At 42.9% G+C, this 27,590-nt stretch overlaps 1 protein-coding gene across 1 annotated transcript; it reads left to right on the plus strand.

The window, feature by feature from the left end:
* Window positions 1–274: 274 nt before the first annotated feature.
* On the plus strand, window positions 275–27,388 carry LOC145403092 (uncharacterized). The gene is made up of 3 exons (XM_080274924.1): window positions 275–328; window positions 25,566–25,643; window positions 26,939–27,388. The coding sequence occupies exons 1-3, from the start codon at window positions 275–277 to the stop codon at window positions 27,386–27,388; spliced, it is 582 nt and encodes a 193-aa protein (XP_080131050.1).
* Window positions 27,389–27,590: the final 202 nt, after the last annotated feature.

A 27,590-nucleotide genomic window follows, 5' to 3' on the forward strand; every position in this document is an offset into this window, starting at 1 on the left:
AACACTAGCATTCTCTCCCGCTGACACAAGACGAGTTACAAGCAGTTGAAGGCAAGTCATTTGAGCAGAAGAGAGTTAAGCGGCACTGGAAAACTGAGTGTACATTACAGAATGGCAGTGAGTGGTGGGGCTTACTGGGGGAAATATATGTTGTGGAGTGTTGTAAGGAGGCTGGTAAGGTGCATGTGAAAGGAGCAAAAAACGGGTGGGATGGACAGAGAAGCGTGGGTGTGAGGGTGGGATAAGTTAAAGTGGTGGTAGGATGTGGGGCAGAATGGATCGACTACACCCTGAGAATATGGACATTGTGAGAAGGGCGGCATCGGAGGTGGGAACAATATCCACTTTGAGTTCGACGTGGGGGTAGAGAAAGTGTGGGATGCGTGGAGAATGATGGGCGGTGATGGGAGGACTGGGCAGGGTAAAAAGCTTTGTGAAGATAGGCATTGTGGGTAAGTTAGTCTGGGCATGGTGATCGTTTATTTCAAAACCTTATCCCATAACAAGAAAAGCAGCAAGAACAACAATGATGGAAGTACAAAAGCTCTCGTTTACTTGGGATACAGCGACCCAGGTAAAAACACGAAAAACATGTAAAAACAAAACGGAAAACAAAAGAAAACAGTATAATTAAATCAAATACCATTGTGACCCCATTCTGTTTGGTGAAGTAGAGTAAAAAATGCAGTGTTACATTTAACCTGCCCAGCTAACTCGCTCGACCTGCATATCTAACGTGGAATCTCAAAGTTGTAAACGGAGCGCCATATTTGGCAGGGAGATGACCTGAGAAGAGAGTTTCGTGTACACCTGACGCAGTGATTCAAGTTTAGAGTAATGGGATGTATATGTCTTACTGTCACTGCCCGCCACCGCACTCATCAGAACCAGACGAGTTTGGGGTCAGGTAAGTGTAGCACAAAAAAAGAAGAGGCCAAGGGCAAGAAAAGCTGAATGTAAATGGGCCGAATATATTCTCACTGAGTCTGTGTGTGGTTTAGTTATGGAGGAGGAAAATAAGAGAAAAAATGTGCTAATAAATGCATCCTCAGGGGCACAAATGTAGATGCCAGATTCAGTTCGCTGTGTTTAAACTTATTCCATTTGAACTAGTGAAAGTGGAGCGGTGATGATACGTCTGTTTAGATGGGAGACTTGGAAAGATGTCCGCACAACATTTATTTAGAGGTGGAATAAAAGTTCTTTGTATCCACCTATCTATCACCAGACACCTAAATCCCGTAATATACCTCTCCATCCCACCCCTTCATCCCATCCCAGGTCTCCCCCTCGCCATATCTCCCTCCACATTATTTACATACACTCTCCTAGTCAGTCTCTTATTTCTACCCTCTCCACATGGGCAAATATTTCAAAAGCATTTCTCCTTATACTAAAATTTTAACATTTCTACATCGAAACCACACTTCCTCATTTGTTCCTTCACTTCCTCGTTTGTCTGTAACTCTTTACAACGCTAAATGCCACTCTAATAACGAAATTTTACAGTAAACTTGAAAGTAAAAGATAGTTTAATAGGTTCATCCCTGAGGTTCTGCAGTGATGCGTGAGTGCTGTTGGAGAGACACTGAAATAAGAGAAAGAACTATCGACACTCGAAGTCCCTGGTGAAGTAAGGGACCAAATATTGCCTACTATTCCACTGAATCTACTTCACACTCGAGGTATGTCCGTTTCTTTCCCTCCTGATGCATCATATGAAAAAGAAATATCTGTGGGCAGAGAAACATACCAGGCCTGTCTGAGCTTAGGAATATTAACCATTTGAGGAAACTGAGAGGAAGAAGAGGAGAAATTAGGCGAACTTTTGAACCCCGACTGTACATGTTGCCCGTTTTACACTTATTTTGTCAACTCTGTTACATCAAAAATATACGAGAGTACAAATACCTTAATAAATTCCAGTGCCATGTGTACAGGTGAACTGCCAGTTGCCTCATATTAGTGCCATTTGCAAGGAAAACTTGTAATATTTAAAACACATCTCTGACTGATGATACTGGCTGCCCGTAATTTAGCTCAAACGTGGTTTTGGAGCAACATGGGAGTGAAAGAAGGACAAATGAATGGAACAGCAAAGAATGTGGCGTGGAGGCTGATGTAATATACATCTCTTTCTCTCTTTCTCATATATATATATATATATATATATATATATATATATATATATATATATATATATATATTTCATCATCATCATCAACCGTTTGAGTGTCCACTGCAGGACCAGCCTATATATATATATATATATATATATATATATATATATATATATATATATATATATTGTACATGAGAGAGAGAGAGAGAGAGAGAGAGAGACATTGAATATGTATGTTATGGGGACGGTACAGGCAGGGTTATTAATGTCAATCTCGTGTCTTTTTTTTCTTTTTACTTCCCTGAACACTTTTCATGCTTTACAGTGTCTTTTTTTTGTGTGCTCTTTTTTTGACTACATGGAGGATTACTAATCTTATGATGCAACCAAAACGTCAATGCTTCCCACAGCAACAGAAAGAGCCGTCCCTGCAACACACGATACGAAGAAGAAGTATATGAACCGACTTGTACTTCCAGATGATCCAGCCACATGGAGAGAATGGAGAATGGGATGGCTGGAAGGACATGGAAAGGAGGACCAGCGACAGGGTGCAAGGATAGGGCAGGAGATTATATGTGGGGGGAATGGTGCATCGTGGGAAGACGGAATGTTAACTATTTCAGACTCACACTCTGCTGAATATAATAGTTTGCTGTTGGTTGGAGCGGAGTACCAGAGATATCCTGACATACAAAAGGTTAATTGTGCCAGTATTAGATACTCAGGTTCTTATGCCTCGCTCCCAGATGAATAATACATTTTGGAGTCAGCTGGAATAATATAGTAGGACTGAGAGGCCTGACCGCGGACTAAGCTGACTTTTTTTTTTTTTTTTTTTTAAGTCAGGAATACCCCTTACACAATTTGGCGCCACATAATGAATAGAAAGGCAAACTTGAGAGACAAAACAATCCACGCTTATGCGATTCACCTGATTATGTCACTTTCCCAGCACATGTGGGGTAAGGCACTTCGTCGACTGCCAGTTAAAAATGGAACGCAAGTCTTGTCATATGCATCGCCATACATACTTTATCCAGCCACGTCTCTTCCTGGTCGTCTACACCTCGCTTTCTCCCACATTCACATAGCCTACCATATCAAGCTGTCTTAGTGGCCTTCCACGTGTTCTCTCATCTCATTATGTATTTTGTGTCTGACTCTGGGCATAGACTAGAGCTGTTCCGACCGTGAGAGAGGTATTGGTAACAGTGACACTCAGGATACTATACTCATTCTCAGCAGAATATATATATATTTTTTTTTTACCAGGGTTGTTCAGACCATGAGAGGGTTAATGGTACTGTTAACACTCATTCTCATTGCGCGTTTTTCAAACTTGACGAGCCCTAACCCCATTCAGCTCACTTGATGGCCAGGTGTGGTTAGACTGGAGAGTTGATTTCACTAATAACAGTAGACTCCCATTCCTACCTCAACAAGGGCTCAATGAATTATCACACCTCATGAGTCTTTCACTTTGAAAACATAGGGCGACCTTTTGTTGCACGGTGCCATAATAGCAACATCAGAACAACGACAACATTTATAGCAGCAGCAACGGCAGCAGTAATAATAATAATGACAGCAGTAATGACCGCCTGTGAGGTGGAGCCGAAAATTTAGAATGCCTGAATAAGGAGTGGACGTTAGCGTGGCCCTTTTCACTAGACAATAGATGGTCTCATACTTTTGTGCCGCCATCCTGTGCCTATTTGTGGTTCCTACACACTCCGTGGTTTTGAATGATGATAATGGTGATGACAACGAAAAACTAATAACAAGTCTAGTTTTTTCTTCCAGCTAACGGTAGACGATTTTATTCAATTGAAAATGAGTCCTACAAGCTTAAACTGTCAATACTGTCATAGTTAACCTCCTCTTGGCTAGGATGATTCGAGTTCCAGCTAGATTTTACTGAGATGAGAGTGAGTATTAAGAGCCTGTGTGTGCTAAGATGGGACTATGAAGCTTAAATGTGTGATCCTTCGAACGGGCATTTTATGTTTTTCTTTTCCTCTCTTTTCGGACAGGGTCAGTTCTGTATGTAGAGAGTGATGTACGATGCGTGTGTGTGTTGCGGGGGCTACTAAGTCTGCGTGTGTCAGGAGCGCAGACATTTTTACCTGCTTCGTAAAATTGGTACACAACCATGAAATCACTAGACACACACACACACACACACACACACACACACACACACACACACACACACACACACACACACTAAAAGCACGAGAGGAGTTAAGGGAAGTACAAACTGATGCACGGTGGACACGGTACCACTTACTGAGCCGTCCGCGCAACAGAGAAGAGGTAAAAGTCGGGTAAAAATGGATCATCCAGCATAATCATAAAGTACATCAAAGATCATCAGGATTTTCTTCCAATAATATCATGAAAGTGTGTGCTTGTTTTCCGTGCATCGCTTTTTTCACTTCTCATGTATTTTCTGGCCTTAGATTCTTGTTGGTCTAGTGGGCTATGGGCGCTCCAGCTGGATGTAACCCCACAGAAGGCTAAAATCCGAGGAATAGTTGGGGTTTTTTGTTCACGTAATGCCACCCAGAGGTTAGCGAGTGGTCAGATTTATTAAAATGTTTGGACCGAGTAGCTTTGTCCGGGGCCCTATGCTGCTGTTGGGAAAATATATGTTGCCTTTTGTTTAATGCCGTAACTCTAGATTTGCATTTGCAGGAAAACTAAGAAAGGAGAGCACAGTCTTGTCATATCTCTTGTTCATCCTGCACATACTGGTATTTAGGTTCAGTTCCCACTCGTAGCTCAGATTAACTCCTGCTAGAAGAACTATAAACATGTAATGAAGCAGTACATATATTTGCGTGTGTGTGTGTGTGTGTGTGTGTGTGTGTGTGTGTGTGTGTGTGTGTGTGTGTGTGTGTGTGTGTGTGTGTGTGTGTGTGTGTGTGTGTGTGTGTGTGTGTGTGTGTGTGTGTGTGTGTGTGTGTGTGTGTGTGTGTGTGTGTGTGTGTGTGTGTGTGTGTGTGTGTGTGTGTGTGTGTGTGTGTGTGTGTGTCAGACTGTGGGTACAGACTTGATAGCCTGTTCCCAAAGGCACAATAATCATCCTACTGCCATAATCTACGTCACTACTTCGGCAATCATACCCACCGACCATGTTGAATGGTATTAGCGCTGGTGCTGTTGTGACATGTCAGTGGGGCTTGTAGAAGATCAGTTAAGTTTGTTTTAACGACATGCAAAATTGTCAAATTCTTCCCTACCCTTGGGATAGAACTCGCTTACTTTCGAACAGAGAGCCAGTTCTGAATCCAATTATAGTCCCTAGACCTTTTTCTTGGCAGGGTGTGTTGGTTGATTACTGTGAAAATATTATTACTTGCCCACACTAATTTGATTAACCCCTCCAGGCTAGTTCTTCATGTGTGTCTTATTCTGGCTGCCTCCATACAACATTTTGCTTTGGAGAGACAATACGTAGTGACAGCTTAGAATGTCTCCGTTAACCCTTTCACATCCCGAGTTCTCTAAGCTGAATGAAATCATATGAATGTTGCAAAACTGAAAAAAAATGCGTCATCAGACTGAAGGGGTTAATGGGAATTATCTGAATTATCTGTTCATTAATTGCTAAAGTGATTAGCGGCGACAGAAAATGAAGAGGAACAAGCAAGAATTTACCTAAAACACATATATACTGCACTAAAACACGGAAAACACCAGAAACAAAAATAACAACTCATGACAGTAACCCCTGGAATCACATGACACATTTTATGTTTACCTCCGCCAACGAAGTTGGAGGAGGTTATGTATTCACTTATGTTTGTTTGTTTGTCCACACGATATCTCCAAAAGTTTTCAGTTAATTTCAATGAAATTTTGTTGAAAGGTGGGCCATGCTGTAGGCCAAGAAAGAATTGATTAAATTATGGGGCTGATCCGGATCCATGTATCCTGTACAATATCTCCAAAAGTTCTCAATTTCAATAAAATTTTGTGGAAGCGTTTGCCATGCGTCAAGGGACAATTGATTAAACTTTGGGGCGGATCCGGATCCAGTGTATTCCACACAAATCTCCACGGATCCTGATCCTTTTTAATGGCAATGGCATTGGAGGAGGTATGCGCTCTGTGAGTGCTTTCTAGTTTCTTCTTGCTTCTACCATACTCCTTCACTTTTTTTGTTTTTTGAGACTCCTCTAGTAAAGGAGTTAATGAAAGGTTATTTTTATACCCTCTAGTTAGAAAAGTTTCTCCAAATCTGAACAGAATTATCTGAAGATATAAAGAACAAAATGAGCAGCCCGTGGTAGTGGTGAGGGAGTTAAAGGTAAATGGCATAAAACCACAGCAGTAAAAAGACAACAAAGCACATCTGTAAAGATACACCACAAACTAACAGGTTATTTCCAAACAATAAATTAGGCCTATACATGTAGGCCTGTGTATCATACACTCAGGGGCAAAAGTTGGCCTACTCTTCTACTGTGTCTACTTCACACCTAAGGCATGTTCGTTTTTCCCCTCTCTGACGGTTCAGATAAAGGAGAATCATCAGTCGGCAGCGAAGCATACCAAGCCTCTCGTACCCTAGAAATATCAGCCATTAGAGGAAAGTGGGTCGTGAAAGGCGAAACTTTTGTTGCCGACTGTATATGTGTACTACATTCACATAAGGTATATATGTACTGTAATCCTATAGAGTGAAAGTATAGCTATATATCTGAATGTAGGGCGTTCGGTAAGGCAGAACGTATGAATACATAACTAGATATAGGGCGATTAATCTGCCAGTGAGAGGCTGACGGCTGGCTGGGGGTGTTCTGGGGAGGGGTGGGGGAAGGTGAGGAGACACTGTGAGAAGTGGGAAGAGGGTAAAATCATAGGGGGTTAGGGCAGATACAAGGTAGGGCAGATACAAGGCTCAGACGGTGAAACACAAGACAGTGACAGTAGTATGGCGTAGGTCTGATTATGCTGGGGGCTGAGAATAGGCGTTAACTTGTGAGCGTCAACCCAATAAACTTAGTGATCGTCAGAGTAAGTTTGGCCTAACTTAATCTAGACTTTGAAGGATTAAAAGTAGAAAGGAATGGTAAAAATCGAGGCTCAAAAGCATGTCAAGAGCGTCCCCCAAACACGAGGCCATTATCGCAGCGACGAAGCTAGGGCGTGGGGATTGTACACCTAATACCGCTACTTCCCCATTCCCTCCCTAACTCTTCATCCTTCCCTACCTACACCTAATACTCGATTCTTCCCTTCACTTCCTCCCTTCTTACCTACCCTCCCTACCTCCCCTCTCCTGCTACCAAAACATCAATACACATGTTCTGTATATACTGTCTCTGTTCATATCGGATGGTGTAGGCCAGTGCGAAACTAATCCACTTGATAATGCCACACACCTATACAAAGCTACAATGAAGGAGTGCACATGATTCCCTTGGAGCCTAAGATTCTGAGAGAACCATCACACACACACACACACACACACACACACACACACACACACACACACACACACACACTGCATAATGGGCATACAGAGCAGGGCGACTAACCGACAATCCATCGCAACATTAATAACATCATATAATCCACACCAAATATATGTACACAGTCAGACTTTAACGTTTCACCTTTCCATCTTTCTGGCCGAATCTGTTCCCTTCCTACTAACCACCCTATTAACCCATTCAGCTCAATATAGTATTTTCATTTTAATCTAGCCACGACCGGACGATTTTACTCAATGCTTTTATTCAAGTGCAGTTGTGAAGTGATTACCTAAAGCTATATCTTACCTCGCCAGATCGAAAAGCTTCCCTAAGGGTGAACAAAATCTCCTGTACACAAGATTAAACTGATAAAACTGCGCCACGGGATTGAAGGAAAAAAAAAAAAAAAGAAAATCCAGAACTGAGGGAAGGATTATGTTGACTTGGTTGTATCCTTGACCTACGATGTTTACAAGCGTAGAGGAAAATTGTATATATATATATATATATATATATATATATATATATATATATATATATATATAGAGAGAGAGAGAGAGAGAGAGAGAGAGAGAGAGACTCTATCGGATACGTTTATGTGAAGCTAAAGAACGTGGTGAAAGTTTTGGATGTATCCGATAAAGCCAGGATTCCAGGGACTTGAATGGTGAGTGAATTGAAGAGTGGCCCATTGGACAGAGCAAATCTGGGCTGTCTAGACATTGCTACTCCTCACCCTGCCCTAGGGTGGGAAAAGAGGTTCGGATGATGATGATGATGACGATATTATATATATATATGTACATACATACATACATACATATATACAGAGAGAGAGAGAGAGAGAGAGAGAGAGAGAGAGAGAGAGAGAGAGTCAAATAATGACTTTGCAGGGATCTCTAAAAACGTAAATATTATTATAAACTAAAGGCCCCCAAAGAGGGGAATCACACCAGCCGCAACCCGATACATATCTAGCGCGGCTCGGAATATGAGCTTGACCTTGACCTACTTTCACCAATTTCGAACTCGGAGGAGATTTTCATCCCTACTACACACCAGTAAAATCTTGTGATGATATCTTGAGCGGTTGCGAAGTTATCGTGCTAACAGACACACAGACATACACACAGACTATCTATCTATCTATATACCTAGGCTGCTTCCCCCAAGGAAAGGGAGGTAGCCGAGACAGGACGACACACTCTCCATTTACTCATCCATTTAAACACATTCATTCACATCTTAGCCCCAAAGGGGAGAACGGACAGATCCTCACCGCACCACACCGCACAAGGGTCAACTGCGCAATGCAATCAGTGACATCCGCAGCAGGGCCCGACAGCAGAGCTGGTTTACCCCTGCCACATCATAACATACCCATCCCCTTACCCGCACCTGACCTGACTAGCTGATCAGACCAAATGCGGGAGAATATCCCCTCAGGGCTGCGTCATCACTTATTTATTCACAATTTCTCTCCATTTATTTCTGTCACGCACAGCCACTCTTCCTTGCTCGACAGACATCCCTCTCGCATCCAGCGCTCTCTTCACACTATCCATCCATCCTATTCGTGGTCTTCCTCTCAGCCTTACACCTCTCACATCAGATCTAGTTATCTTTTTCACCAATCGCTCATTATCCATTCTCTCCATATGCCCAAACCATCGCAACACCCTCTGCTCAACTCTACCAGCCATCTCCTGAACAACTCCAGTTCTCCTTCGCACTTCATCATTTCGCACCCGATCCATACGCATCACTCCACACATACTCCTCAGACACCTCATCTCCATTACATTCAAACTTTTCCTCTCTGCTACACCCATATTCCATGTTTCAGCCCCATATAATGCAGTCGGTACCACAACACCCTCATACAGCCTTCTCTTTACATCCATTCTAAGCGAACGACATTTAAACACTTTTTTCATTCCTCCCAGCACCTTTCCTACTTCATTTATTCTAGACTTCACTTCTGCATCTATTCTTCCATCCACAGCAACATGTGACCCTAGATATTTAAAACAATCTACCTCCTCAAGCAACTCACCATTCAAAACTATATTCATCCCCCTACCATCTATCAACCTCGTACACTTCATCACTTTACTCTTATTCTCATTTACTTTCAAATTCCTCCTTTCACACACCCTTCCAAACTCCTCTACCAACTGTCTCAATCTCTCCTCTGAATCAGTCACCAGTGCAGTATCATCTGCAAACAGCAGCTGCTTCAGATTCCAATCTCCACCATCAACATTTACCAGACTCAGACCACCTAAAACTCTTGCATTCACCTCCCTTACAACACCATCCATGTAAATATTAAACAACCAAGGTGACATCACACATCCCTGTCGCAGCCCCACTCTCACGGAAACCAATCACTCACAGCATTTCCCACTCTTACACATGCTCTACTATTTACATAAAAACTTTTCACCCCTTTTAGTAACCTACCATCAAGTCCATACAATCTTAAAACAGTCCACAAAGCCTCCCTATCAATTCTATCATACGCTTTCTCTAAATCCATAAATGCCCAAAACACATCCTTGCCTTTCGCTAAATACTTTTCACACACTTGTCTCACAGCAAACACCTGATCAACACATCCCCTCCCGCTCCCTAAAGCCACACTGCTCATCACTAATCACTCCCTCTGTACCCTCTCTAACTCTCATAATTAACACTCTACCATACACCTTACCTACAACACTCAACAGACTTATACCCCTAAAGCTAGTACATTCATATACTTATCACCCCTTGCCTTTATACAACGGGACCACACAAGCACTTGCCCAGTCAATTGGCACCATACCTTTCTCAAAGCACACATTCAACAATCTTACTAACCAGTCAACAATAGTCACTCCACCACCCTTCAGGCATTCCACAGCACACCCATCCATACCTGCAGCTTTCCCTGTTTTCATCTCCTTTACTGCCTTCTCCACTTCCTCCTTCGTGATCAAAGAATCATTCAACTCTCCCAACACATTTATTCCTTGCACCCTTCCATCCGCCACAATCTCAGCCACCCTTTCCTCCTCTACATTTAATAATCTTTCAAAATACTCTGTCCATCTCTTCCTTACTGCATCCATCTCAATTAACATCCTTCCATCCTCTGCTTTTACTCGTTCTTCCTTCCCAGACTCTCCCTTTCGCACCCTTTTCACCTCCTTCCAAAACATTTTCTTATTCTGTTGAAAATTCTCTGTCAGCCGCCTACCCCACCTCTCATCTGCTGTCACTTTAGCATCACGCACAGCCCTTCTCGCTCTATTCCTCTTTTTCCTTATACCTTTCATATGACATCTCATCCTTCCTCTGCAGCCACACTTCATATGCACGTCTCTTCTCGGCCACAGCCATACTTACTTCCTCGCACCACCATTCACTTCCTTTTCTTACACCACCACCCACACGTCTCACACCACACACCTCTTCTGCATGCCCCACCACAGCACTCTTAAACAACTGCCATTCCTCCTCCACGCTGCCATTTTCCCGATCTTTCACTGCGCTCCACTCATCTTTCAATTTCTCCTGATACTCTATCTTTTTCTCTCTTTTATCCAACTGACTCACTTTCAAAACCTCCCTGCCACACCTAACCCTCCTAGCTCTCACCCATCTCTTACCTACTCTTAACTTTCCCTCCACCAGGTAGTGGTCAGACATACCTCCACCCTCCCCTCTTAGAACTCTCACATCCAACAATCTTCCTATTACATTCCTAGACACAACCACATAGTCCATCAAAGCTCTATCAACAACCCTTCCACCCTCCTGTCTCACCCATGTATACTTATAAATATCTTTCTTCTCAGACAGACTGAAAATACTCGTAGGAGATTTTCATCCATACTACACACCTGTAAAATTTTGTGATGATATCTTGAGCGGTTGCAAAGTTATCGTGTTAACACACACACACACACACACACACACACACACACACACACACACACACACACACACACACACAGTGAAACAATAGCAGCTCTGCTATCGTGGCTGGTAATGATCCGTCAGTAAGTATATACTGTAGTATCATTTGTTTGTTATGCCCAGTGAAGAGGATGAAGGTGGTTATCCAGATTCCCCTCTCCCCCTCCCATATACCCTTGGCGAGCAACTATATGGGCGGGAGAAAGGCAAGGCGAACACCATGGAAATGGATAAGAACAATAATCCTGGGATAAAAAGAGCTGACTGACAAATAAAGCACCCAACCATTCCCTCACACTACACGTTTGTGTAATGTACAGTCGCAGTTAGTAGTCACGTTTAACATCCGTACGATAAAGAACGAGGCAGTGAACAATTGTTTTTGAAACAAAAGACTCTGTTATTCGGATCCCAGCAAACTTTTCAGAATATTACATGAGAATTTCACAACTGTTGGACTAAAAAGATTACCGATATTATTGTGTGCGACTGAACATTTAATCCCCCTGAATCAGTTTTAAGTACACACAGGCTGGGGTCATAGATTGGGCAGTTCCTTTCTTGAGATCCAGCATTCCTCCCTCACGCAGCATGTCACAACTTTGGTCCTGACACCCACCGTTCATGCTGAATACCCACACGTTTTATAACTGTTTCATTCACGACCAAGTGACGGTATTATCAAGGATGTTTTTATAACAAGTCCGTGGGTCTTGTGGAAGATCAGTACTATAGCGAAATTCAATTCCTCTATTTGTTCCCTATCTCAGCTTGGAATGCATCAAGTACTCTTTGGGTTTGCAGAATGAGTTTAAGTTCCGTGGCGTATTAAGATAAAAAAAGAGGTAAATGTACACAAGGGGAGGAGGGCAAAGTGACCCACGGAAGAAAACAGACGATGCTGTGGAGGACTTTATACGAAACCGAGATCTGAGTATGAAGGCTGCAGAAAGATAGCATAAAGGCGTGTTGGCGTCCGCGTTAACTTATCGGTGTGAGACTTGGGTATGGCTTCAGTGATGTCAGCGAGGAGTAAGAGCAGTGGGAATAGTACTGCTGAAGAATGTGTGCAGAATGCGTACTTTGTATAGGATAAGAAACAGTGTGAGTCTCGAATAATGTGGAGTAAGAACTCTTTTGATGGCAAGGTAGGCAACAGTGTGCTTGAATGGTATGGTCATATGGATAGAATGGATGAAGAAAGGATGGAGAAAAGGGCATACGTGAGGAGTTTGATGGTTGAAGGAGACGTGGGAGGCTGAAAAGAGGGTGGATGGGTATAGAAAATGAATATGTGAGGATCAGAGGAATATGGAAGTTGATAAGGCCAGGAAACTCACATGGGATCAAGTTGGTTGGATGAGGTACATATACAACGAAACACTTGACAAGGGTTTATCCCCCTCCCCTTTTAATTTGATTTTTAACTCATATCTGGCACATGAATATGAAGAGCATAAAAAGGAGAAAGAAAGAGAAAAATGCACAGATGGTTAGGTCTGTGAGACATGTAGATTTCTGAGTGGGTCATTTCGCAGGGCATGCTCTAGATGGTTTGTGGAGCTACCCCATCTTCAGCTGAGAGTCAAAATAATGATGATGATAATGATGATGGATGATGATGATGATGATGATGGATGATGATGATGAGTTCACTGCTTAACTTCTAGGGGACGGGAGGGAAGGGAGGAGGTGAAAAGTAGAGCAGTGGAGATAAAGGTGTGAGGGGGAAGTGGACAGCGAAGGTCAGAGAAGGGAAGGGAAAGCGAGTGTGGGTAGGGTTGGGAAATAGAATATGCAGTTGGAGTATATGTATGCAGCACTAAAACAAACAAACACACTCACCCACACTCCAGCAGCTACCCACTTGTACACACACACACACACACACACACACACACACACACACACACACACACACACAGCTACACCCACAGACAATGACACATACATCTATATCCAAAAACAAACACGCAGCCACCCATGCCCACACAATACCTCCTACACATCAGAAGAAGCGCACATATATAGAAGACATAAGCGCGCACACACACACACACACACACACACACACACACGTAGTCAAAAACACAGGCTTCTTATACGCACATGTGTCTGTGAACCAATTCTGAATGACGTTGAGAGACAATACAGTGAGTGGACACAGGAGCAGCTGATAAACCCGTAGTGAATAAAGAGATACGTATACAACCTCTTAACATTTTCATAACTGGGACAACAAAAGTAGTCTGTTTGAGGTAACGCGAAACGATTTTAAGCAGCTAAAAGTAAGTAATGGGAGCTGAGTGTTTAACCCTCTCATGGTCGGGAGAACTCTAGTACTTCAGTCCAGTTAAGGCCACACGACTTTATTGCGTTGATAGTGAGTCCTGGGAGCCTGTGGTGTAAATGCTGCCACCATTAACCCTCTCATGGTCGCAACAACTCTATTCTGTTCCAGCTAAAGCCACTCTATTGTATTCAGCTGTGGGAGTGATAGTAGCTTGAGATTGTTATATTCCTGAGTTTGAATCCTGTGACTGGTGGCATTTCGCTCTGGCTGAAAATCACCAGGTGTGGGTCCAATCAAGATCCCTAGGTGTACTGTACATGGTTACTAGATATACTTTTCGGTGCCTTAACGCGGTGGCACTGATATGGCAGGGCAACTCCCCTGTCCGGTTACGCAAACGCCCTTCAGTCTCTTCCCTGTCTCCTGAAGGGAAGATCGCGGACTGCAGAAAAAGAGTAACTTCAGTCTGCAGTCCACCGGGTTTGCGTCCGGATGAGCCTGGGACAACAACAAGAACAAGAACAACAAGAACAACAACAACAACAGCAGGAACAACAGCAACAACAAAACTACTCCAACTACTCTTATTCCTACTGCCACTACTACCCCGACCGGGGAAGAAGGGAAAGAATACATCACCAGTATCCCTGCTTGTCGTAAGAGGCGGCTAAACGGGGCCTTTTGGTCTCCAGTCGTTTCCCCCTTACCGTCCTCCTCTGCTCTTCTGTCCTGTCTCTCTTCTTGATATATCCATGTTTCTTTCGGCCTTTATTTTCCCTCTACTTCTACAGTGTCATGTAGCTATTTTATGGCTTGGTGCTAATTCTTCATTATTCCTTCCTTCCTACAAGAACAACAACAACAACAACAACAACAACTACTACTACTACTACTACTACTGCTACTACTACTATTACTGCTATTACTACTACTACTAGACATAATTTTAAAAGTTTTTGACTGGTACGATATCTCTCAGCCGAATAAAATCGTCTGGTGTTAGCCTAAATAAAATATCCACTTGGAAAAAAAATGTTAATGACCACGGGGACATCTATGAAACCTGTCACTAAAGCAAGCCTACCCATAAGTATTGGTGGATAAGAATATTTTGTGACGTATTGTTTGGCCATGTTGAGAGGATAGAGAGTGAGACACTAACGAGGAGAATGTATGTGAGTGAAGTGGAGAGGGGGAGAGGGAGGGGGAGGCCAAGGATGAGATGGAGGGATGGAGTGGAGAGATATATGAGAGAGGGGTGTGTGAGCTGGGAGCAGGGCAGTGAAAATGCGGGGGACAGGGCGACGTGGAGGCGATTTGTTTGTGGCCACCCCTTACGGGATTAAAGCGTCTGGCAATAGATAGAAAGATGGACAGTATTAATAAGCTCTTTAACACAAGGACGTCCTTTCTAGCTTATCTTGATGCTAACAGATGAGTTTATTTAGCTTAGGAAAGGACCTTAGAAGCGAAGGGTTAATAGGGCTATACTTCACTCATTCCTAAAGTCTCCTGGTTGAACAAAATCTGGATACAGCGGAAACAAAATAAGAAGGAATGACTGAATAATAAATAACTAGCAACAAGCCAGAAAATGGCTATATGACACTAGGTGGAAGGTAGCAGAGTCAGCGTTGACAGATTCAAGGTATGTGGGAGACGTTATCTAGAGGGCAGTGGAATTCCCCCTTCCCACCACCCCTTCCCTTTTCGTTACCTCTTCCTACAAGCAGGGAATACGAGGGTTGTATTCTACTTCCCCTGTACCCAGTAGGAACGGCGTTGATAGAGTCGGCGTTGACAGTCGACGCTGATAGAGTCGGCATTGATGGATGTGGCGTTGATTGAGTAAACATTGATAGATTCGGCGTTGACAGAATCAAAGTATGCTGGAGACCCTATCGAAAAGCAGTGGGATTCCCATCCCCCACCATCCCCCTCCCTTTTCGTTGCCTCTCGCCCCTAACGACACGCAGGGAATACGAGGGTAATCTTCTGTTTCCCCTGTACCCTACCCTAGCAGAGAACAGACTAAGAGAGAACATCGTTGTGCTTGAGGTTTTAAGTACGACCATAAAGAATAACAGAAAAGATTAAGTCTTTCAACCCAAAGACGTACTGCATTATTTAAATTTACAATTAACATGCGATTGACTAGATTAGGAGAGATTTTGAGATGGAAGGGTTGCATACGGTACAGCCTAATCCCTTCTCTATCAGGGCACTCTCATAACTTTAATAAAGTCGTTTGATAGTAGTCGATGTAGAATATGAAAGGACGTGCTCATACGGAAGGAGCTGAGATCATGAATGTTTTATCAAGAACTGTTCAGGACATTTCTGCGCTGCTGTTTCTATTCCCAAACGATTATATTCAGTTCAATATTTTTTTTCCCTTCTTTTTTGTCTCACTTTCTTCTCTGTAAGGCGACGAAGAGAGCACAACTATGGCAAGGTGGTGGACGGATGGTTAAGAAGTTATCTGTTATCTGAAAGGATACAGTTCGATCCTTAACTGGGACAGAGAACATTTCTTAATTTTTGCCGAAATCAATTCTTCATCAAGTGGCGCACCTATTGGTATAGCTGCCTTTGCCAGGTCTTGGTGTGAGTGGTCTAAAATGCGCCTCAAATTTCTGCCTAGGTCATTGAAAAGTAAGAAAATGAGAGTTTTTCTTCGATTTCCCGAAAAAGTAGAAAAATGACTTGGGCGGTTTCTTTATGAGGGTGACGATATGATGATTTGAATTTCGTTCAGATAGTCCGTACTGATCCTCCACAAGACACACATAGATATCATAAAAATACCCACGATATCTCCATTGCATGTCTTGAATGTGATAACTCTAGCATGCATTCATTATAGACGGTGAGGGTTAGTGGAAAAGTGGTGACTTGTGTAGTTGTGTGGGGCGTAGGAGGATTGCTGGGGTTTAGCGAACGTACCTAGAGTAAAAAAAAAAAAAAATGACAGGTTGGAATGAGAGCGTTGTGAACCGTAACTCAAACAGCCATGTTCGTCACCCCATTAGTTTACGAATGGGCCACTCACCTGCCAAATACGACACACAATCTGTCTCACGAGAGGAAAGCTCTACTTTCAGATCTTTCCAGCGTCCTCCGTTTCAAGACAGGCTAGAGGTCACCGCACATATTTTTTTTTTTTTTTTTTTTTTTACGAGTCCGACTCTGGGCAAAGGCTCAGGGTCTATTTCTTGGGGGCAGTGGCCTATCCCAAGGCCCAGTAGTCCTCCAACATCTCCACATGTCACCACTTCGGCGCTAACACCCACCGTCCATATTGAATACATGCTAGAGCTGTCTCATACAGGACTGGCGTACTGGTATTAGCGGGGGTACTTTTACGACATGTCGGCGGGTCATCTGGTAGATCAGGAAAGTCTGCTTTTTTAGGAAATTCAAATCATTAAACTGTTCCCTGCCTCAGCCGGGATTCGATCCTGGGTCCACTAGGACTGCAGGCCGCCTCTCTACCGATTCAGCCACCGCCTCCCCAAGTAAATATGTGGAGTTGCTGTAACCTATTATACTTTCACCAAGAACAATACTGAAACAGTGAGCACGGACTTTTGGAACTCAGTAGAGAGAGCCATGAAGATTACTGAGCTTCATAATTGTTGGACTTAAATATAGAGATATTCCTGACCACAGCTGTACCAATACAGTCAGGGGCAAAAGTTCGCCACATACTTCATCTCGTCTACTTCTCACCTTCTTCCGTTGACTAGTAATACTAAACTTAAGGAGGTTTGGCATTATTCTTTGCTGCCGATGATTCACTTTGATACGATGTGTCAGGGAGTAAGATGATGGATATGTCCTAAAGGTGAAGGGGAAGTGGTGGAACTGTAGATGAACTTTCGTTCGTCTGTACACCTGTAATAAACATACCAAGTCTACACATACATTACATTTATCTGGCATACAACAACTTGCGTATTTGCGTTTGATTGACACGACTTAAAATCTGATGTAACTGTATCAGTCCGCGGCAGGACTGGATCTTCTCCTTGGAAGATGAGTTGTAGCCAGAAAGACCCTTCCCCATGCTAGCGAAGCACGACTGAGGAAAAGATGTATTTAATGAGAGGTATACGTGATGAAACAGACGTGTTCTAGTGTCAATGTTTATGGGTATCAGATTCTTTATAAGCAGTGGAGTTATTAAAAAAATTAAGCAACAACATTACTGATCTGACTGAGGTGCACAAGATGTTAAGGATTTGGATGAACAGTAAATGGCCTGAACAGGTGACCTAATTCGACCTGAATGACCTTGATGACCAAAACTATTATGACCGGACGTGAACTGACTCAAACAGGCTTTCATGGCTGGCTGGATTACAACCGAGCTGACGTGTTCAATAGTAAATGCTGCAACGGTATCTGACGTGGCCTAAAATGAATACTGAACTAGTTTGTACCTAATTAGCTTACGTAGAAAATCACAGGCATTTCTACTACCGTTCTTTTGATGGTTAGGTCAACTGACGATTGTGCTAGAATGACACTAGTGTGGGGCTGGTTAACGCGCCAGATACTGTTTGGTGTCTGATCGAGTAGGTCGGAATAAAAATTGGAAGAACACCTTGTTTCATTAGCTACATGTTTCTCATTGGACTCACGTTACTGCATCTTTGTTTGTGATAAACCGCTTGTCCAAAACCTGGCACAGTGAAACAAGGCGTTCTCTCATTTTTCATACCGACCCACTTGTACACGATCCGACAGTTAGCGTCACAATATTCCCAACTCCTACCTGCTTGAACAGGCTTTAAAATAATTTGCGATACTTTTCACCTTTATGTTTCTCACACCCCTTGAATATTGACAGAAAATGTTTATCTGTTTTCTTTTGTTCTCTGTTTGTCTGTCTGTTTGTTTGTCCTTCTGTCTAATCTGTTCGCGACAATACTGTGAAGTTTAGTGTGTCTAGCTAAATCAAACATTCAATATGTGTACTCAAGCCAAGTTCCCCCACATATCAAGAACTTCATGGTGCGTCAGGCAAGATGAGGTTTTATGCTGGCCACTTAGTTACGAATTATATCATTCGGTTCATAGCAGTGTTGGAAAGGCAGTCGAAAGTATACATTGCTTAGAGTTTGCCCTAAAAGCCAGTAAAAAACACGTATACGATTGTATTTTGTGATCTGTACAGTACACCCACCTCCCCCTCCTCCTCCTCCTCATCATCATCATCATCATCATCATCATTGGTAATCCACTGCTGGACGAGACTTCTATCTATATTCACATAATCTTCGATAATGCAGTCCTTTATTATCCACTAATACATGTTCAGGCGAGCGAGTTTGCTCCCCAGGCCTGTTGATGAGAGTGTAAGCTAGGGCAGCCTCTAATCATGCAATTTTGTGGAAGCACTGAACATACAGGTATGAATTATACCTTTCTGATATCATCGTGAGAAATTAATATGACCAGCTGCAACAGACTTTCAAAATTCACAAAAATTTTGATCAAACCAGAAATATTTTTTAAAACTGTCATAGCGCTGAAATAATAGCAGCTATGATTAAAAAAAAAAAGTACTCCATTTGTGTATGATCATTAAAGGCACAAAATTTGCCCCCCCCCCCCCCCCCAAAAAAAAAGAATACTTCATAAATAACGATTTTATGAGATCATGTGGGACCGATTCTGGTGATGTCTGGTGCCGCTGTACCATACACAAAGCAAGAGAATTACGTTAGAGCTTTGACGCCAGTACGCGACATGCTTATTTGATATTTGCGGAAAGCAAACTGTAAACGAAAATTAAGTCAACTTTAGCAAAAGGTAACACTGCGGTGCGGCGTGGTGGATTTAAATAACATCTGTGCATATCATCATCAAGAGCTACTCGGCATGAGCACGTTCCACACCTTAGTGTGGACACCTATTAATTTTTAAGTACTTAGCTTCAGTATTAGAAAAAAGGTAAGTGGTCGAAGGAAAGAGAAAGAAATCTCGGAGAAGGAAAGTGTCTGGTGCTATGGTGGTCTTGATACTAAACAGAGGTCTTGGTATGGAGGCTGTAAGAAAACTGGATGAAGGAGTTTCATTGGCCACATTAGGGTTTGGGTGTGAGACTAGTACGTCATGAATATGAAAAGTCAAGAGTAAGAGCAGTGGCAGTGGGATTATTTGGGAATATGTGTAGAGTGCGAAGGGTGGACTGAATAGAAATAATGTGATTTGTGAAAAATGTGGAGTAAGGAAGTCTGTTTACAACAGGACTGAAAAGTGTGTGTATAGATACGGTCATATAGAGAGAATGGATGTAAATAGAGCCGTGAAAAGGGTATGTAAATAGTAAGCTTGAGAATGGAAGAAGGAAAGGTAGACCAAGAAAGGAGATAGATGAATTATGGCAAAGGAGAGCATGAGAAAACGAGGACAGGAGTGTGATGGGATTAGGGAAATGAGAGGGGATAGAGTTGATTGGATGATATATGTTAAGAGGAGCACATGACAGGTGTTTATTACCTCTTTCATTTTTAAGTTCATAGTCGTCGGATCAGCTATCAGATAAACAATGTTAATCGCACCTGTAAAAAAAAAAAAAGGGCGAATGGCTATGCCTGTGAGGTGAGGTTAGGGTTCCGTGGGCTTGAATGGTGAGAGAATGAGTATGTGGCCGTTCCAGAGGGTTGATTAGGTCTCCCTCTATCGTGTTTATCTCTCACCTTCCTCCCCTCACCTCATCTCACCTCATCCTTGAGCGGGAAATAAAGGTCGAGATGATGATGATGGTGCAAGTGAACGATAATATCAAGCTGAGGCAACACTGATAGAACTGATTGCATTAGATATAACCTCCATCAACCCCGCCAGAAATAGGATGCTCTCAAAATAAAGAAAATCAGTTAGTATCAGCAAGAACATCAATAGTGCATAATCGAACTGAAGGGGTTAATGGGGGACTCTTATAATCCATTGCAACTAAAAATAAAGGATATTTATTCAGCTGAGAGAAAGAGGTGACTAAAAGTGTTGACCTAGTTACGAGGTGGCGTCATGTAGAGCCTGTGTACTTCCATATGCGTCTGTGTGTGTGTGTGTGTGTGTGTGTGTGTGTGTGTGTGTGTGTGTGTGTGTGTGTGTGTGCGTCCGAGTACTGTGTGTTTAGATGCAGATTTTGACGCTGTGGGAGTAGCGAAAGAGGCTAAGGTCGGGTGGTTTAGTGGGGCATGGTGAATACTGATTTGTGAGAGAGAGAGAGAGAGAGAGAGAGAGAGAGAGAGAGAGAGAGAGAGAGAGAGAGAGAGAGAGAGAGAGAGAGAGAGAGAGAGAGAGAGAGAGAGAGAGAGAGAGAGAGAGAGAAAGAGAAAAGCGAAAGAAAACGGAGGGCCGAAGAGAATGGGTTGATGTAGATGAACGATGGGTCAGTAAGTGGAAGGACGGAAGGAAGGACGGAAAGTAGGAAGGAAGGAAGGACGGAAAGTAGGAAGGAAGGAAGGAAGGAAAGAAGGAATGAAGGAAGGATGGTGGGTGTGGCACTACAGTCAGACAGTGAGTGAGACAACACGAATAAGTGAAAGAGAGAGGGAAGGAAGGTCGATGTAGGTGTTTGGTGAGTCAAAGAAAGGAAGGAGGAAGGGAAGGTGGAAAGGAGGGAAGGTGGAAAGGAGGGAAGGAGGAAAGGAAGGAGGAAAGGAAGGAAGGAGGAAAGCAAGGAAGGCTGGAAGGCGTGGCACCATAGTTTTTTCCACACCACCTTAAAATTCAGAGCAGTTGAAGTCCATCCAGTGGGGTGGAGAGGGCGGGGTATAAAAAGGGGTGGGTGAGTTTGGGTAGCCACAGTCCAACTCAGGTGCTCCTACAGTAAACATGTCCGCTAAGGTGAGGTGGCCATAGCATACTGTAGATAAGACAGAGGACACTGAATAGCTGAGATAGTGGACAATAAATAGTTGATAGTGGACACTGAATAGTTGAGATAATGGACACTGAATAGTTGAGATAGTAGGCATTGAATAGCTGAGACAGTAGGCGTAGCTAATGTGAACTGGCTAGAGTATGGATCGACAAGAATGTGGGCATAGCAGAGTGAAGAGATGATAATAATGGAAGTAGGGATGAGGATGGGAGCAGCGGAGAGGGCTGGGAATGGTAGTACTGAGGATAGTAATAGGAATGAGACTGAGGATGGGAATGGCGGTATGGAGGATGGGAATGGAAATGGGAATTAGAATAACGATTACAATGGTAGTGGAGGGAATGGGTATGGCTGAGGGAACATAATATACCAACCCTTTGACGGTATAGTGTTTCTCTGCTGAATAAGGAACCTGTTCAAAATGTGGCATGGATAAACTTCTTTTCTGTCTCAAATCTCCAATCCTCTGTGCAGTGAAAGAAAATTGGATTAAAAAAAAAGAAAGAAAAGGAGTTCACTACGCCATGTTCTGGATATTTCATTTTTCACTATCACTAGCATCGGGTCTGACAGCTTGCACAGAACGGGGTACAGTCAAACGTGGTGTCGTGTGTCTAGTCTTCATTACTCAATTTACAGTCGGAGAATTTGTTTTAGAATCTAAGCTGTGTTCCCCCCAAACTTCAACCTACAGCTGTTCAAGTTACAGATATTTTATGAATGGAGGACGCCAGTGATTGTTTTTTTTTTTTTGTTCATTTGTTTTTCTTTCCTCTGTTCTGATATTAAAACAAAAAAAATTCTAGCTGGCATAAAAGGATTCGTAGCATCTCGTCCATAGTGATTCATTTTGTTTGCTTGGTACTTCATAGTAATCTCCCCAATGTTATTTATAGCTTTAATATCAGTAAAGTTTGTATCAGCAACATCTATCTATCTGTCTTTTGCCTGACACCTTAATCCCGTAAAGGGTGGCCATAAACAAATCGCCTCCATGTCGCCCTGTTCCCCGCCATTTCACTGCCCTGCTCCCAGCTCACATCCCTCTCTCTCATATACCTCCCACTCCATCCCTCCAGCTCATCCTTGGCCTCCCCCTCCCTCTCCCCCCCTCCACCTCACTCACATACACTCTCCTCGTCAGTCTCTCCCTCTCCATCCTCTCCACATGGCAAAACCACCTCAATATGTTTGCTTAGTACTTCATAATAATCTCCACTATGTTATTTATAGCTTTAATATCAGTAAAGTTTGTGTCAGTAACATACTACACGACATTAAAGTACAACCGTCAAAATACAGGTAGAAATAAGTCTGGTATTCCATTTCAGCTAATACCAGACGATTTTATTCTGCTGGTAAAGTCGTATAAGCCTGGAAATATTAATATGAAGACACTAAGTATGGCAGAGATGCAAAGATACTTAACCATTATACGGCGACAGGCCACTCTTAAGTTGAATAAAAGTAATCGGGCGATAACTAAAATAAAAGAGTTAACATTATTGTCGTCAGGTTATAACGTCAACTAGTTTTAGCAAGAACAAAATCGTCACCAAAGGGTTCATTTCACTTACTGTAGCAGCTGTAAGAGTTGAGTGGACACCTATGGGACGGATGAGTACAGTAAGCGCTAGTAAGAAAGCAGCGTCACTGACAAGGAGAGCATTCAAATTTTCCCCACACTCAACCTTCACTTTACAATCTAGGTTTCAGTTCTAGAAGAGAGGAGAGGGGGATGAACCGGTGGTATAAGGTCGCTGCAGATAACCTAGTAAGAAAAGAGCAATTCAATTTTGATTTTTATACCTGATTTTAACAACAAACCAGACTTTATCCTTGTTTTCCACACAGTACTGTTTGCGTAGGAAGAAGAACGTCTGGAGATATACATGAAAAGGGCTGCAGCAGTTTTAAGTTGACTGTCAGCGTCATGCTCTCTATCGCGCAGACATTATTAGGCTCAGTTTTGTGATGGATTGGCCTCTGTGGTGGATTTCAGCATTTTGGAGGCTTGAATGATGAGTGCATGGATGTGTGGCTCATTAACTAGGCACTTGGTGTGATAGTTCTTCAGGTTTGGGATGGTCCTATTCTGGATCCTCTTTACCCCAGACACTTGTAGGGGGGAAGGTTTCTGATGGTGATGATGGCGATAATGATGATGATGATGATAGTTCGCCCATATAGGTCAATATATTCCATTACTCTCTTTCCCTTCACCTCTTGAGTGCCATAGCGTCTTATTTTGTTAAACCTAAAGTCAGACGATTTTTTTTTTTTTTTTTAACTCAGGGGAAACCTCTCGTTGCAAATGGATTAAAAACTATCCCCACTGACTTCTTTAGACATGCCCACCTCCAGACAGTCGTATTCAGCTTGAGAGAGCCTTCAAGCGCAAAATGATCTTTGGCAAATTAAGCGAAGTCACTGGATTTATCTTTCGGTCAGCAGAATGGGTGTGATGAGACGATTATTGCATTATTTGCGTCTGAGGAACATGATTTTGTGTTAGGCGTCTCGTGCACCTACGCATTCTAACACGCGTCCTTTAACGAGAGATTCTGCATTTTATACCTAATTTGACCAAGATCTCTAACCCCTCTCAGCTTAGTTGATGGCCAAGTGTAGTCAGACCGGAAGGCGTATTTAGCTAGTAACCAAGGAGACTCATTCGTGCCCCATACCACAGCTCATCTATGGCAGTCGCCCAAATCCTTAAAAAAGGACAGACGATTATATTCCCTTGTATATTATTTGTAGTTTTTTAACATGGACATTCTTTTGGTAAATAAAATTCAGGAGTGCAATAAGGAGTCATGTGCAGAAATAAAGCGGTGAGCAGGAGGTGTCACGAGCCTCCCAAGCCCAAGAGAATATGCCTGGGACATAGGGTCATACTCCAAGTGGCATGGGAGATTTCGTAATGCCTCTCCACTAGAGATTTATTTTGCACATTACACCTCAGTATCTCTTTCTATGCCACTGATTCAAACTCCGTCAGTATTAAGACGATATAAATAACGTACAAGCCAATATGGAGGTGTAATATGTAAAATAAATAGCCTAGGAGGAGGTGCTACGAAACCTCCAAAGCCACCAGATCAGCCACTCGGACTCAGGGGCGTATTGTAAATGGCATTGGAGATTTCGTAACGCTTCTTCCTTAACGATTCATCCCGCACACTACATCTGAATATCCTCCTGCAAGTTTCTGATGCAAACCACGTTGATATTAAAAAGATATAAACAGACTAGAGGAGAATGTTAAGGTATAATACTCAAATCACCAAGGAAACGGTGCGACGAACTCTCCTGCGCAAAACTGCATACGTGTCTCTATCTAACGGCCATAACGGACCTGCTCTATCCGTGTATCGATTTTGAAAGACTAATTTTCCCGCCATGGTATTTATATCTCAGGTTAGGGAGGGTTCCATGATAGGTGACGCCAGTACTCTTCCATAATTTGACCCTGGCGCTCGTGGTCTCTCCTCACGTTCTTTCTCTGTTTACTTTTGAAGAATATGACTAAAGATCGTATGCGTGAACCTTAAATCGGAAATAGGAATGCAAAACTAATTACTGAAAGGCATTTGTGGAATCCTGTAGTTATTAAGTAGGGTTAGCCTGCACTCCATGTTATAGAATGGAGTTAGCAACCATATAAGAACGCCACATGCATTCCATCATCACCACGTACTTCAAAAATAATAAAAAACTGGGTGTCTGCATCCACTTTGCGATTTCAGGCTGAAGCACACGACCCTAACACACACTACCTTTCCCCAGGTTGTGCTTCTGCTGGTGGGTGTTAGTGTGGCGGTGGCTGGTGCTGATCGACCCCCATATTCCTACTCAGCCCCAGAGGTAAGCCCTTATCATTGGTATTATTCCTTTAATTAGTTTGCCATGCGTTCCAGTCTTGGGAAAAACTTTAATAGCCCTCTGCCTGAAGCCCAGTAGCCCCCAGTTTGTGCCATCCCTTCATGTGTCATCATTTTGGCGCTAATATCAACCTTCTGTGTTGACTTCATGCTAGGGCTGTCGTGTTCAGGACTGGTATGATTTGGTATGGGCGGTGGTGTTTGTGTAAAAAGTCTGTGTCGTCTATTTTAACGAAATTCATATACTATCTCCTGCCTGGGCTCGAACACTCATCCTTTCAGACTATGTACCACTTTTGAAAATTGCGTCATAAACTAGAATGATAAATGAAATTCTTTATTCTCTGTCAGATTGTTATAACTTTTTGTGTGCGTGCTCAGGTTTACTCTTGACCAACGTAAAGTCGTCAAATTTAATCAAAATATCAAGCAAAGTAGACTATTCACAACCGAAGGGCGATACACCATTCTTGCTGACCACCTTGCCATGTCTTTAAGACCATCAGACTGAAAGCGTAACTTTAATTTTCTTCCCACCAGACTACATTATTTATCTCATAGGAAACATGTATTAGTAAAAAGGATAAATGGATTTTGTTTGATCTCTTCACTAACAGATGTGTCTCCTACACTGAGGAAAATAGTCCGATGTGACAATCTTATATTTATGATTAAAGGATCTTTCAAAATGTAAGATGGTTGTCTTACACTTTCATTAATTGCTGTTTCTCATACGAGGTTTTATGTATAGCAAGCAATATCTCGTGCAGCGGTAAGTTTCAACCCTTTAGAGGTAACAGTTTTGTCTTCTAAATACCAGTCGACACCAGACGATTACGCACAACTTACGGGTGGTCTCTCGTTCTGCAAGTGCTAAGCAAATGCTTGGCTAAGGTAATTAGAATTGTTTCATTTCTTAATGACCCTGTGCCGATGAATAGGGCTTGGCAAGATTTATTCTCATACCATATAGGCACATTGTGAGTAGCAGTCATGATTATGGTAGCACTATCGCCGAAGATTAACCCTTTGACTGTCAGATTTGTTTTCGACTGAACATCGTCGTCTTGCGTTAGCCCAAGTAAAATTCCTAGGTGCACCAGCATTAGGGAATTTTGAAGTCTTCGACTGCTTGGTTTCTTTGTAAAAAAAAAAAAAAAAAAACTCTGATGCTGGACAGTGTAAATTACCCAAGTGGACAAAACGCAGCAAAAAGGCTAAATAAACGATGTTCTCTTCTGGATGGGACTCCTGTCATGCAGTTGCTTTCCTTTCCAGGAATCGGAGGAATCAACTGAGGCCAAGTATGACTTCAACTGGGCGGTGAGGGATGAGTATTCTGGCAACGACTTCGGCCACCAGGAGGCCCGTGACGGTGACAACACCCAGGGGTCGTACTACGTGCAGTTGCCCGACGGTCGCCTGCAGAAAGTGTCTTACTACGTGGATGGCGACTCAGGCTACGTGGCTGAAGTGAGTTACGAGGGTGAGGCGCAGTACCCTGACTCCTACGAGTCCCGTGAGGCACCCCGCTATGCCCCACCCCGCCCCACATACTCTGCACCACAGTCTGAGGAGTCCCGTGAGGAGCCCCGCTATGCCCCACCCCGTCCCACCTACTCTGCACCACAATCCGAGGAGTCTGAAGAGGCTCCCGTCTATGCCCCACCGCCTCGCCCCACATACGCTCCTCCGAGGCGCACCTATGGCTTCCCCAACAGAAAGTAGAACAGTCTAAGCTTGGCACTGTACGAGACCACACGACATAGACCTTCACTTATTGCCTACTCTCTTATGTGAATCCTCTGCTATCTTCACTGCTTGCTATCTTTTCGCTTTTTTTTTTTTTTTTACCCATATCCCCTTTCCATTTCATCATTGCTACTGCTTTCCTGTTTTTCCCCAGCTTCCTAATATCCATGAATTATTT

Source organism: Coenobita brevimanus, chromosome 60 (genome assembly GCF_032717465.1).
Source record: "Coenobita brevimanus isolate Jiangsu-jjx chromosome 60, ASM3271746v2, whole genome shotgun sequence".
NCBI lineage: Eukaryota > Metazoa > Arthropoda > Malacostraca > Decapoda > Coenobitidae > Coenobita > Coenobita brevimanus.

Bases quoted from the DNA above. Each gene is read 5' to 3' on its own strand.
- LOC145403092 (XM_080274924.1), top strand. From the start codon at position 275: ATGGATCGACTACACCCTGAGAATATGGACATTGTGAGAAGGGCGGCA. The intron at 329-25,565 runs GTGGGAACAATA...ACCTTTCCCCAG, and splicing joins TGAGAAGGGCGGCATCGGAG to GTTGTGCTTCTGCTGGTGGG. The intron at 25,644-26,938 runs GTAAGCCCTTAT...TTTCCTTTCCAG, and splicing joins ATTCCTACTCAGCCCCAGAG to GAATCGGAGGAATCAACTGA.